The sequence below is a fragment of the Berghia stephanieae genome, chromosome 3, assembly GCF_034508935.2.
Source record: "Berghia stephanieae isolate SIO BIC M18660-M18661 chromosome 3, UCSD_Bste_1.3, whole genome shotgun sequence".
Lineage (NCBI taxonomy): Eukaryota > Metazoa > Mollusca > Gastropoda > Nudibranchia > Aeolidiidae > Berghia > Berghia stephanieae.
Window position 1 is genome coordinate 71,297,897 of NC_088362.1, and position 13,308 is coordinate 71,311,204.

General features: G+C 35.2%; 2 protein-coding genes and 1 pseudogene across 3 annotated transcripts in view; 2 read left to right on the plus strand and 1 right to left on the minus strand.

The window, feature by feature from the left end:
* Positions 1 to 7,322, plus strand: part of LOC144969340 (profilin-4-like) — an 8,151-nt pseudogene extending 829 nt beyond the window's left edge. Inside the window, exons 2-4 of the transcript XR_013644749.1 lie at positions 935 to 1,070; positions 4,050 to 4,155; positions 4,996 to 7,322. The product of XR_013644749.1 is annotated as a profilin-4-like (transcript). The remainder of the gene's footprint in view (positions 1 to 934; positions 1,071 to 4,049; positions 4,156 to 4,995) is intronic.
* The window catches only part of LOC144968375 (profilin-4-like), a 69,940-nt gene that overhangs the window by 29,594 nt on the left and 27,038 nt on the right, over positions 1 to 13,308 (minus strand). The gene's annotated exons all lie outside the window — the stretch shown is intronic.
* On the plus strand, positions 11,540 to 13,124 carry LOC144969341 (acetylcholine receptor subunit delta-like). Its single transcript, XM_078908451.1, has one exon. The coding sequence runs from the start codon at positions 12,288 to 12,290 to the stop codon at positions 13,122 to 13,124; it is 837 nt and encodes a 278-aa protein (XP_078764577.1). The 5' UTR covers positions 11,540 to 12,287.

The following is a 13,308-nucleotide window of genomic DNA, read 5'->3' on the forward strand; positions in this document are numbered from 1 at the left end:
GTAAAAGGAAAAACAACAAAAATTAAAAACTTGGGGGGCGAGGGGGGCTCGCCCCGGACCTTACTGGTAACAACCCCCCCTTTTCCCGGGGAGATCGTGACCTACCGTTGAGCTATCCACGATCCGGGTTCGGGACCCCATCGCCGCCGAAAATTTTATTCCCTTTTGTCATCGGCACGTTTCTACTCAAACACTCAGGGAGTAACGTCAAAGCATTACGAAATTATTAGAAAGGGCGTCTAAAGCGTACCATCGTTAAGTTATGTCCTGATCTGAAACCCAAAAAGACTGGCAGTTTGACGTCATTTTTTGGGTTTTTGCACGCCTAGTGAGTTGTCGTTGAGAGCTCATGGAAACAAGTGGTCCCATTGGTTGAACTATTGAATACAACTCACGATTTTTTTCTTTTGTGGCAAAAGACGGGCATTTTGACGCCCATTTTTTGGTCATTTCAGGCTATAATTAAAGATGGCTACGTCTAGTGTCACTAATTCCATCGACTGCTTGGATTCTTTGTTTTCGACACCTTGCCTTCGAAACATCACGTAGATTAGTAACGAGAAGAGAAAAAAAAACTGGAGCAATTATATGCAAGGGGCCCCTAGGCAACAACAACACTTAACATTAGGACGAACATACGGCTGTTAGAGGGTAATACAATTTTTTTTCCGATAGAGACAATGCTGTTAACGGCCAGGTACTCATTTTACACCTGAGTATGGTGAGAAAAATGTGAGTAAAGAGTCTTTTCCAAGGACGTAACTATGTACCGCCCAGAGCGGGACTCAAACCTAGGAGCTCCCGATCCGGAGACAAGTGTCATACCAAAATGACCGCATAGCCAATCAAACATTTGTGATTAAAAGCTTTTAGAATTCTGGTTGCAATATTCATAAGTAACAAGTTATTTTCAAAATATTTTTGTCCATCCCAGCTTTATCCAGACCAAGTGTCCTTACTACTTGATGCCTTCAAGAACCCACCCCAGACCCGAGAAGAAGGAATATACTTTAAACGACAAACATAAAAATGTGCCCCGTGCTGACAAAAATTCTATATATGCTAAATGTGTAAGTATGTTTTCTTGTTTCGTTTTGTACTTTTCCCTTTATGTGTGTGATTGTGTTTGTTTATTTGTTTTTTGTTGTTTTTGTGTGTGTGTGTGTGTGTGTGTGTGTGTGTGTGTTTGTGTGTGTGTGTGTGTGTGTTTTTTTTTGTTCTGGGTTTTTGTTTTGTTTTGTTTTTGTTGCTGTTTTTTATTTTTTTGTGTTTTGTTTTTAATTTGAATACAGTTCTCTATCCCTCTCACACATTTCTCTCTATCTATCTATCTATCTATCTATCTATCTATCTATCTATCTATCTATTATCTCTATCTATAAAACTTCTATCGTCTATCTATATATCTATCCTCTCTCTCTCCCCTCTCTCTCTTCTCCTCTTCTCTCTCTCCCCTTTCTTTTCTTTTTTTCTTTTCTCTTCCCTTCTCTCTCTCTCTCTTCTTTTTTTTTTTTTTTTTTTTTTTTTTTTTTTTTTTTTTTTTTTTTTTTCTCCGTCTTCTCTCCTCCTCTCCTCTCTCTCTCTCGTTATCAGTCTTCGAAAAGCCATTATTTTTTTTCTTTTCCCCTTTTGTTTTACACATTTTCATAACTTTAAAGACGACAACTCGACATCAAAGCGGAGTGCACTATAATGTATGGCATTATAGCTTGCCATGAATCAGACGCTTCAAACACATTGACCAATGGAAATGAATAAAGAAACTTTCTAGTAATCTACCCCTTGGCATGCGGGATTTGTATTTACTGTACTCTGACATCACGTTTTATCTTTTTTACATAGAAATATAATCATGTGCAAAAGTAAGCTCACACCTAGACGTCTAGTGCCTCCTTTATATCTTCTTATATCTTCTATATACGTTAATTTATTGTCTATTCATTGAATCATTTTCCCTGTCTTTACATTAAATCAAAAGATCCAATACTTATTTGAAAAACCGAAATTTCGACAATACAAAAATGTGCGGAGGTAGATATTAATTCTAGTGAAAACAATGCCAGAGGAAACTGAAGGCCCTTAAATGATTTGATTTTAAACCACTTTACACATTCAATAGATAGAATGCGCTTGGCCAAGGAGTTCACAACATTGCCATCCGGAAGTATAACGGACCAACACACAAACTCTGTGTAACCATGAACTTTTATAGTCTGGTTAATACAGTTTAGTGAGAACAACTCACAAACGCGGATGGCAAAAACAATAACAAAGGCCTGAGTGACGTCATCTGCATACTATCTATAACCAAACTGAAACAAATGTGGCACGCCGCATGCTTCGATAAAATATTATCAGCAATATCAAGAGCTGTTTTTACTGGGGTTTTTTCCCCCTTAATGCTTAGTGAGTACACCGTCGCCAACTAAAATCATGCCAGGACGTGAGTCTTGAGGAACGTGCTCGTTAGATTGGACATAATGTACATGCTGGGGTGTCTATTGCAGTATTTCACTTAGGTTTCGTATAATATCATGAAATGCTATTTACAAATTAATCATGGAGTAAATGAATCTTGTCGAGCCGAGGACAAATTAAATGAGGAACTGGTAGTCCAAAGAAAACAACCATAGAAGATGTCGGTGATGTGCAACGACACCAAGTAAATCCTTTTTTAACAGCTGGAGAGTCTTGTATTAGCTGATTCATTATTAGACGCCGGGTGCTATCTATTGGAATAAGACGTTTATTTACAGATTTGCGCAGGACAAACCGTTTTAATTGGGCACCTAAACATGTTCGGTGGCCTCAGGAACAATGTGACTTCGGTCTTCTTTTCTGACGAGTCAAAGTTTGAGACTGATTCAGCTAATGAAACATTTGTTTCAGAAAAAAGGGTGAACATTTTCATCAAGAAACATCATTCGGATCAGAAACAGGGGATATGGTTCTGTGGTATTTTGGAGGGTGACTATGGAAGACTAAAAACATCCCTTGTTATACGTTGTTCATGTTGTTCAACGCAACAGATTTTATGAATGAAAATGCATCATCGCACACGGTTTAAATTACGCATACAATTTAAAGAGATTAATCATTTTAGACAATGGTGTGGCTACAGTCAGTCCTTACATAAATCCAACGAGAACATATTATGGGATATTATGAAGAGGGAAGTTTGTCGTCTTGTTCCTCTGCAAAACACATGGTTTATACCAGAATGATTTTATTCTTGATTTCTTGAAATCTTGATTTTATCCAAATTTCATCTCACAGACTCACCGATAAGTAAACGAAATTACCGTCGATGGATTTATTCTATGTTTTTAAAAATACACTTTGAGAAGTAAACAAGTGGTTAATATTGTTTTTAATTTTTTACTTTCATATCAATCAAATAGAAAGTCTCGGTAAATGCAAAATAAATGAAAACCACGTCGAATATATATGATCGGTGGGTCTGCATATTTATCCGAATCGTCGTTAGTGATGACATGAAGAATCAGACACACCCTTCTCATTATCCATTCATAAATTAGATTCAAGTTCAGTTATATACTATACTCAATTCAACTTTCCTCAATATCCAATATAAGGGGAAAATAAATCTGATAAATGTACTCCCTGCATCTAATTCTTAAGGCATTCAAGGTAAAATTCGTTTTTAATGTTAATGAAGGATGAGTGGGACAATATTCTATATTATTGTGCTTTCACTAGGAGATTTTGCGAGTTTATCGCATTCAACTCGGCAGTAAACTGACTAAACACCTTTGTTTCATTTTGGCCAGAATAGTTTTGCTTCGAATACGGATGAACTAAGATAATCCACAACTTGTTCATAAATCTCAAACCTGAGACTTCCAACCGTGTCCGAATTAAGACTTGTCAAGGAGTTTGGAGTCATCACATTATAATCGATCGAAGATTGAGGTAAACATTTTCTGGCCAAAATATTTTTAAAACGTGTTTTGTCAGTTTGCGGCGGTATTATATTATGTTACAATGAAATGACCGTGTTTTTTTCTTCTTACCCATATCTACTCCAGAACAAGAGGGGTCTAGTCTTAGTGAAAACAACCACACTACTTATCATCGCCACCTATACAGAGAGTATGTTCCCTAGCGTCTGTGTGGAAGCAGTCGAAAAACTAGGTAAGTTGGATGGACATAATTTGGTTTAAAAATGTGGCCACTTGTGCGCACCACATCGATCTGCCATCCACCACAAATAGTGTTTTGTCGGGGGTGGTTAAGAGATGCTAAAAGTTGAGAAGTTGAGTTTACAATTCCAAAATTAATATTAGTTTGGTCATAATATATATAATATATAACCCTCTATGATGGCTACCGTGGCTTATTGAGAATGATGAATACTGTTTTTGTTTGTTGTTTTTTTTTTTTAATTTGTGGGAAATACTAAAAATTCACATCTCTTGTCATTTAAACGTCCAAATCCCTTTTTGTAGCATCTACCCTTCGTAAACTTATAGCCTAACACTTACAAAAATATTACGTCAAAAGACAAGTCTTTTGCCACGAAATAATACAAATTGTGAGTTGGTTCATTAGTCCAACCAATAGGATCACTTGTTTTCTTGAGCACCAACTGACGACAACTCAATAAGCGTTTCACAAACCTAAAAAAATAGTGTCGGGCTATAAGTTAACGATGGCGACGATCTCCAAATATAATACCGATTTGAGACGACTGACCACTTATTATCGTCCCGGAATGAAATCGAAGAAGAAAATTGAGTCTTTATCGTAAACATGATCTGAATTAAAATATAGCGCAATATCCACTAAACGTGCTCAAAGCGCTTTTTCAGCAATCCAAGTCCTTTTAAATTTAAGGGACAATGCTCACTATCCTGAATGCGGGGATTTGATTTAGGATTCTATTGTATTATTTTTTTTCAGTTATATTTTTTTATTGCCCCATCCTTGCGCCTTGTTTTAACGTTATCTCCTAATTTCTTGTTTATTTCACAGCGGACTACTTCAAGGAGAAAGGCAAATAACAAGAGACATTCAACCATATAGCGTCACGTGGTCAGCTCGTGTTTAATATAATATACGCAATATATGATTGACTCATTTTTCCACATCTACACATTCCCACTATTTTATCAACTCTTTTTATAGTTAATCTAAATATGTCACAGTGAATGACAAAATCAGTCGGATGGTGAAAATGTTTGAACTGAGATTTTGCCAAGTTTAGTTAGAAGGTCATTTTTTTCTTCAAAAATGAGTCCTTGTTAAATCAACCCTTTTCTACATCTTCCGTAAATATCAAAGCTTAATTTCACTTCTAAATATTTTTATAGCTAGTCAAGTTGAAACAGTAGGAAATTTGAGAAAAGTTGCAGGATACCTTTCCAATACATCTGACCATAACTTCTTGAAAAATCATCCGATTTACTTCAAATAAAGATTTAAATGCTATGGAGAGCATATTCTTTCAGAAAATTCAAAAATATGCAAATCCAAAATTTTCACCTTCCGACTGATTATGTCATGCACTGACACATATATCTGCCACTGTTACAATACACATGTGACGAAAACGAGATAAAACAATTTTGACCACCAAGTGTGCCGACAACTGAAATCCCGAATTTCTAACAATTTCTAACGTTCTTTATAGGATGTATCGCTGATAACTGCCAGATCAGAGTGTATGAAAATCATTCGTTTGGGGTTTTTTATTTTATTTACTTGATTTTTATTGTCGTTTTTTTTTTTAAAAAGTTTTACTGCTACATATTTCTTAGAGTGATAACCCTCCTTTTGGGTCGCCATAAGAGTCGCGCCAAGTGTTTTATATATTTTTTGTTTTGTTTTGTATTTTTTTTCCCTGGCACGCTGCCTTAAACTTAGACTGTCATTATCTGTATAAAAATGTACATCTCACCCTATGTTTTGAATAAAAGTTACTACGACAGGAGAAAAATACATAAATACCTTTTTTTTAAAAATTGTCCTACAGCTAGTGGTTCATGGCTATGACACACGACTTGCGATTTGTAGGTCTATTGTTTGTGTGTCGCTGTTCGCGGCGCAAAGTTGAGTCCTTGAAATTAAATAGGCTCTTTTCTCACTTTGTCCATCTATACTCAGATATAAAAAACGAGTACCTTGCGGGGTAACATTGTTGTGTGTATCGAAAAAGAATTATAACAGCGCCTTAACAAGCGTCATGTCTTGTCCCTACATGATAAGTATTGCTGCTCGCTTGGTCCCCATGTAAAGCACTTTGGGTACATTTAGTGGATATTGCTTAATATTAAAAGCTCTGGTTTTCTTCGTTTTTGCTCGATATTTTTAAGCCTCAGCCTGCTCACCATTCATTATATTTTGCCCATGCTTCAGTATATCTTAATTTAGACTCCTGAAAAAAAATAAAACATAACTTCTAAAATTTTGGCCATAAAACTCGTCCTTCAAATATCGATCTATTGAAATATACGTTACTTGGGCGTAAAAAGAGTAAGTGCCACGTATCTAACAGTGTTGTCTTTGTGGAAAATGTAATAGTAATAGCGCCTTATTTGCCTCGTCTCACATATTATTCATATGGTCCACAGTCTCAGCCTGCTCAACATTCTTTTTATTTTGCCTATACCATACGTATTCCTTAATTTACACTCCTTAGCACTGCCACACTCTGAAAAAAAATACATAATTTCAAAAATTTTGGCCATAAAACTCGTCCTTCAATAAATATCGGTCGATTAAAATGAGCCTCATCTTTTCCAAAACTTTAAAACCTGGGGAAGTCTTCTTCGAGTTTGTTTGGGGTTTTTTTGTTGTTTTTTTTTGGTTTTTTTTTTTTTTGGGGGGGGGGGTTGTTTGTGTTTCTTTTGTTTTTTGTTGTTTTTTTTTTATAAAATATTAAAAATGTCTTTTTTCAGAGAATGGCAAAGCAATAGCCATTTGATACAAGATTATTTTCTATTTCTACCAACACGAAATTTCAAGTTTATCCATTTTTGGTAGGTTGAAATTTTGTAGAGCTTAATATATTTGTATCTTTATACTTATATTTGATTTTTTTAAAAATATTGGTGTAATTTGGTTCAGAGTAATTTTCTATTAAGCTTTTCTTTTAAACTTAATGTTTGAAGTGAACACTGATATGTTTAATGTTTTTGTGGTTTATAATAAATTCTGATGGCTATTGAATATAAATCTAACTAAGAATAAAAGTGGAACGATAAAAAGGATAGAGAGAGAGAGTGATCAAGTGAGAATAGAGAGCTAGAGAAAGAGTGTGTGTGTATATATATATATATATATATATATATATATATATATATATATAGAGAGAAGAGAGAGAGAGAGAGAGAGAGAGGAGAGGAGAGAGAGAGAGAGAGAGATTTTATAAGATTGTCGTTGTCTTTGATTTGCTCCTTTATATTTATAATATACATACATACAGGAGGGGTGGTGTGTGAGAGAGAGAGAGAGAGAGAGAGAGAGAGAGAGAGAGAGAGAGAGAGAGGAATATGACCATCGTCATCACCATCATCATCACCATTATTATCATCATCATCATCATCATTCCCATTATAGTATGTAATTATAATTACTGACAAGAAGTTTGTCATACCATATTATGTTGAGCTTTGACTAAAAACTAACAATTTCTCATTCAAGATCCAACCATGATAAAGAAGTGTTCTGTTTCCTTTCTTTCAAGACTATATATATATATATTGTTTTTGTCTTTGGGGGCTGTATATATTTTGTTGTTTTTTTATTTATTACATTTATAGTTGAGTTTTTATTTTTGGGGTGGGATTGCTTTCTTTTTTAATTTTATTTGTTTGCACACGTCACTGTTATTTGCTTTGGGAAATGTTTGATGAAATCGTGAGGCTCTTAAAATGCTTGCATTGTTTCGTGGAACCCGGAACTGTACACGATTAAAATACAGCAATTTGGTGTTTATTCATTGATTTGAAGCAACTCCATAATATGGAGTAGCGAGCTGTTGGTTGGAGAAGGGGACGGTTTGACTTGCCTGAAGCATGAAATTGGAACAGCATTGGCGATTCCGAATCATTATCTGGTTCATAAACCCTGAGGAGTCGAGGTCTATCCCGTCATTTTTTTTTTTTTTTTTTTTTTTTTTTTTTTTTTTTTTTTTTTTTTTTTTGCTTTTTTATTTATTTTTTTTAAGTGTTGGATGGACATTAGCATTGTTTGCTACCATTTGGTTGGGAAGCTCGTCAATTATAACTTCGTAACAGGACTATAATGTCAGATGACTACTGGGCTTTTGATAAAAACAAACTATCATCATTATTGTCACTTACAACACCGCCATCATCCGCATCATCATCATCATCATCTTCTTCTTCGTCTTCTTCTTCTTCTTCTTCTTATTATTATTATTATTATTATTATTATTATTATTATTATTATTATTATTATTATTATTATTATTATTATTATTATTATTATTATTATTTATCATCATTGCCATCATTATTATCATCATCACAGCAATTAGCACTAAATGCAGTAGCATTTAATGCATCATCTCAAATCACACATGTTTTTGTTTGTTTTTTGTTTTATGGGTTGTACGGCGGACACAGGTCATATCCGCGCAAGTATAATAGAAAAAAATGAGAGAGTCAAACAGTTCTAGAATTACCATTAAGACCATTATTACCCAAGAAAAATTAAGACAAGGGGAATTTGTTTATATAGAGAACAGATATAGATTCCAAGAGCATACCATCAATGTACTTAGATTGAGATCACCTAAAAGTGTCATACAGACACCAGCACAGGATCTCACTGAGACGAACACACGCAAAGGTTTACAAGAAATGTTCAAAACAAAAATACCAGAGAGATGACGTACAAGGAAAAAATATCACCTCCCCAAACTAACACTATGCATTTGACTGTTTCCCTCTCAGCCAAGGACTTCGGCAAGGGCCAGAGCAAAACCAAGCAATCCCATTCCAAGACAGACAGAAACCAACTCAGAAAACAGATACAGTGGGATAGAAGACACAGCAAGTGACCTCCTGCCCACTACCGGAGGTCAAAAGTCCCACTCAGTCAAATCACACTTAAAATCATGTAGAATGGAAAGAATTTGACAAATATTCAATAGTCTGATGTCACGTCCGCCCAGCAACGAGCAGCTTGGTTCTAAATAAAGAAAATCGGTACTTTTTATTCGTCGAGCTGGCTAGAACTTTATGAAACATCATGTGATCAGAATGTATAATAGTCAAAACAAGATCAGATTTATAATGTTTCTCTCCTCTAGATACACTTTTATGCTTGTCGGAGAAGTATTTAATAAGGGCGTCCGCCATTGTTCCGATAGATTAGAACCAGTTACTAAATTACTATGCGTCATTACGAGGAAAGTGACGTCACGGCTGTTGAAGCCTTTACCAATATTTATATTAAGAAAAATTAAATAAAGTTGGAGCAACTCAAATATCTTCGTCCTCGTCCTCTCATGTTCAATGTTTGTGCTTTGTGATGCAAGCGAGGGTTCACGTCGTAAACGCGTATCCTTGTGAAGAATACAGGTACAATTAAAATTGTCCCAACTATTGGGAGCATCTGTACTGGTAGTTCATCTGGCCGGTAATCAGAAGGTCCGAGGTTCGATCCCCAGTCAAGGTAGAGTGATTTTTTGAGATGATTTTTTTTAATGTATTTATCTTTCATACTTTGTCCGGGACCTTTCAAACACACTTGTTCAGATAAATATTTATATTGGACGTTTTCGATTTTCAAATGGCCCTTTCCATTATTTTATTGTTGTGAATAGTGTGTTAATTGTAGCAAGTGGAGTCGCTATAACATATTGACATTAGTTGATTATAATAATATTCAAGAGGCTTACGCATTGAGTGTTTACGACAGGTGGCAGGGATGACATCTGGGAGAAATTCAAACTAACAGTAACAGTATAATAACGCAAATTTGACATAACTCTCCGAAATTATATTAATAAAAATAACTGTGTATAAAGGGGATATTTGTATCAATAATGTATCTTATTACATTCATATATACTGGTATTAGACTGATAACACTAAAATAACAGTTATAATAATAATAATAATAATAATAATAATAATAATAATAATAATAATAATAATAATAATAATAATAATAATAATGATGATGATGATAATAATAATAATAATAATAGTAGTAGTAGCAGTAGTAGTGGTGATGGTGGTGGTGGTAGTAATAGTAGTAGTATTAGTAGTAGTAGTAGTAGTAGTCGTAATAGTAGAATGAGGAGGTGGAGGAGCGGTTGTTGTAGTGGTCTTGAGGTTATGCAAATGCGGAGGAGGAGGAGTGGATGGAGGACTATAATAACTGACTCATTGACTAATGTACAAGGTCGCCCTCGGTTTGTCTAGTTATAACCACGACCACCGAGTTGAAAGTTAAAACAAATAATTCATGCACAGGACACAACGATGTAAATTGTATTGTAATTGTAGCGATTGGTTTGATTTGAGACTGAGTAGAATCGTCAAAATAGGAAATTCGTGTCAAAATAGGAACTTCGTGTAATCAGTAAAACTTGATTAAATGGGGATTAAATAATTCATTAGTAAAACAGTAAAACAAAAAAAAAATGTCAATTAAAACAATATAAGTTACTTTGATCTTAATCAAATACTTTTCATTCTGCTCTCTTGTTTAGATTTCTCTCTTTTAAGACAAACGTTTTTTTGTTTTGTTTTTTTTTTTTTTTTGCTTTGTTTTGATTTCAATTTTTGATTGAAACAAGCCCATAAGTTCCCGAACTTTTTTCACTCAGATGTTTTAGAACCTTACTTGTTGGGAAAGTGTGTTTGTGCCTTGCTCATAAGGAACTGTTTAGCTCCCGACAACTTACATTTCGATATTAAGAATCGGTACACAATATTATGATGAAAACAATATTCAAGCTGATATGGCCGTCAAAGGTTCTAAAAGTGATATTTTCGAAAATTAAAAATTAATAATAAAGTAGAAGGGGGTCCATTGTTTGATGAATATGGATGACTTTGTACATTGGCGTTTTCTGTGATACTCTATACGGCTGTTTGTCAGTTGTTTTTTTAAAATATATATATTATAGAAAATCTAAATTATTTTATCAGGATCAATCCTATAAATAGGATCTCGTGGCTAATTGGGACAGATCCCTCTAGAACCGGCATATCCCTCTAAGAAGGTTCTTAGTGTAACAAATTTGTCGATGTCAATGAACAATGATTGTATGTTTGCTTCAATTAACGAATGGGGAAGATAAAAGCATCAACTTTTACATGCCGCACTCTGACAAGACGCTTTTGTAAAATTCGAGTCAGAAAACTTTTGCTTCATCTACCGATTATTTAAAATGACCCCCAACGTATCCATAATTCTTTATTCCTAGACCTTCAAAAAGGAAGTCTCGGATTTATGAGTTGTTATTTTTTTTTTGGCAAGTTTAGAGTCGCGTTAAGTTAATTTTCTGGTTCAATAATCCATTAAAAATGCTTTTCGTCAATGTTCGGAATTTGTTAATAGCATTGCACCCTGTGATGGACGCGCTAAAACTGCTGAGATATCGAGCAAATGTGGGTCTTATGGTTAATGCTGTGAAAAGCATTCGGGCTGGATATAAAACATATGCCTTAACTATCCAACCGTTATGTGATTACTAAATTATCTCTTGCGGGCCTAAGATATTAATATAAAGAGTTGTGTTGAAAAAAACAAGATAGAATTCTGCGTATGGATTTTGGTCTAAACCCTTCTTCAATCGACAAAAAGAAAGGTTTTAGCACGAAACGCTAATTGTAATGTTCTTTTGTTTATGTTCTTTGTTGGTGCTGTTAGTTGTGAAGGGGTTGCAATCATTTTACTTCAATACTTTGACTGGTCAGGGGGAATAAAAAGGAAATTCACAATGGATTCATCAAGTAAAGAGTAATTGGTGCCTGTTAAAACTGTCATGAAATATGTTATCTATATAAATATTTAATTTATTCTCCGCCGGTTTAGTCTACCATTTTAATATAATATATTTCATCGACAAACACGACAGTGAAGTAGGTCGTTTGTGTTTCACATACAATGTGGATATATTTTATTTTAAATAAAGAGGTGGATTTCAGAAATCGATTTGTCTTCAAGTGAAATTTGATAGTCTTAACCACGGTGTAAAATTTGTAATAGGGGAATAATTTCTTCAGTTCATTTTTGTACAATCCAACATTCGTAGCTAATTTTTATTTTATACTCTTGGTATGGTTATCGCATCAGTAATGGGATGTATATCATATAAGAACAATTGCATTATGGTATGTCTGGCTTTGGTATCAGTTTTTAAGGTTACATCATCGTCAGACAATTCATCATCTTACGAAAATATCAAAGCCTTGAAAGAGTCTTTATTCAGCCAAGACCGTTACAGCCAGGAGCTTCGTCCGGTCAGAAACCAGAGCAAACCAATCATTGTCAAAGGATTTTTTGACCTCCTGACTATCGTATCCGTGGATGATGTCAAACAGGAAATCGTCACTAATGGTTATCTTCGATTTTACTGGAAGGACGAAAGGACAAACTGGAACCTCACAGACTATGGAGGCATCCGTTACCTGCCGCTTCAGGATCATCAAACATGGCTACCTTTTTTGGATATCACTAACGCTCTCAATGGTCGCGACGCATTTGCGAACAGGCGTAGCTTCGTCGCGATGAGCAATGATGGGAACACGGGCTGGATGCCCAGTGGTCTGTTCCATACTTACTGCGATCTAAATCTGTTAAGTTTTCCCTTTGACGTTCAGGACTGTGAAATCCAGATGTGTCCGATCTATCATGCAATCGAAGAGTTACAATTCTCACTGAATAAACGAGTGCACAAAGCCTTTTACCACCCAAACTCGGGCTGGGATCTTCTCAAAGCAGAAGTTTTCAACGAGAAAAAGAGTGTAATGGCAAATATCACATATTCCTGTCCTACAATTCACCTCCAACTCAAACGACGTGCGGCTACCATCGTTCTAAATGTTGTCGTACCTGCCATGTTGCTGTCCTTGCTAAACAATTTGGCCTTCATATCCCAACTGACAGCAGTGTGAAAATCGGGTATAATGCATCACCGTCCTCCTGTCCTCGACGTTTTTCTCAGCATTGAAAGTTCTATGACTCCTCAGATCACAGGACGTTATTCCCAGCCCTCACAAATATCCCTGTTACATCCTCCTAACTTCACACTGTGATCAAGTAAACGCTGATCATTTTAATTGAACAAATTCACCCCCA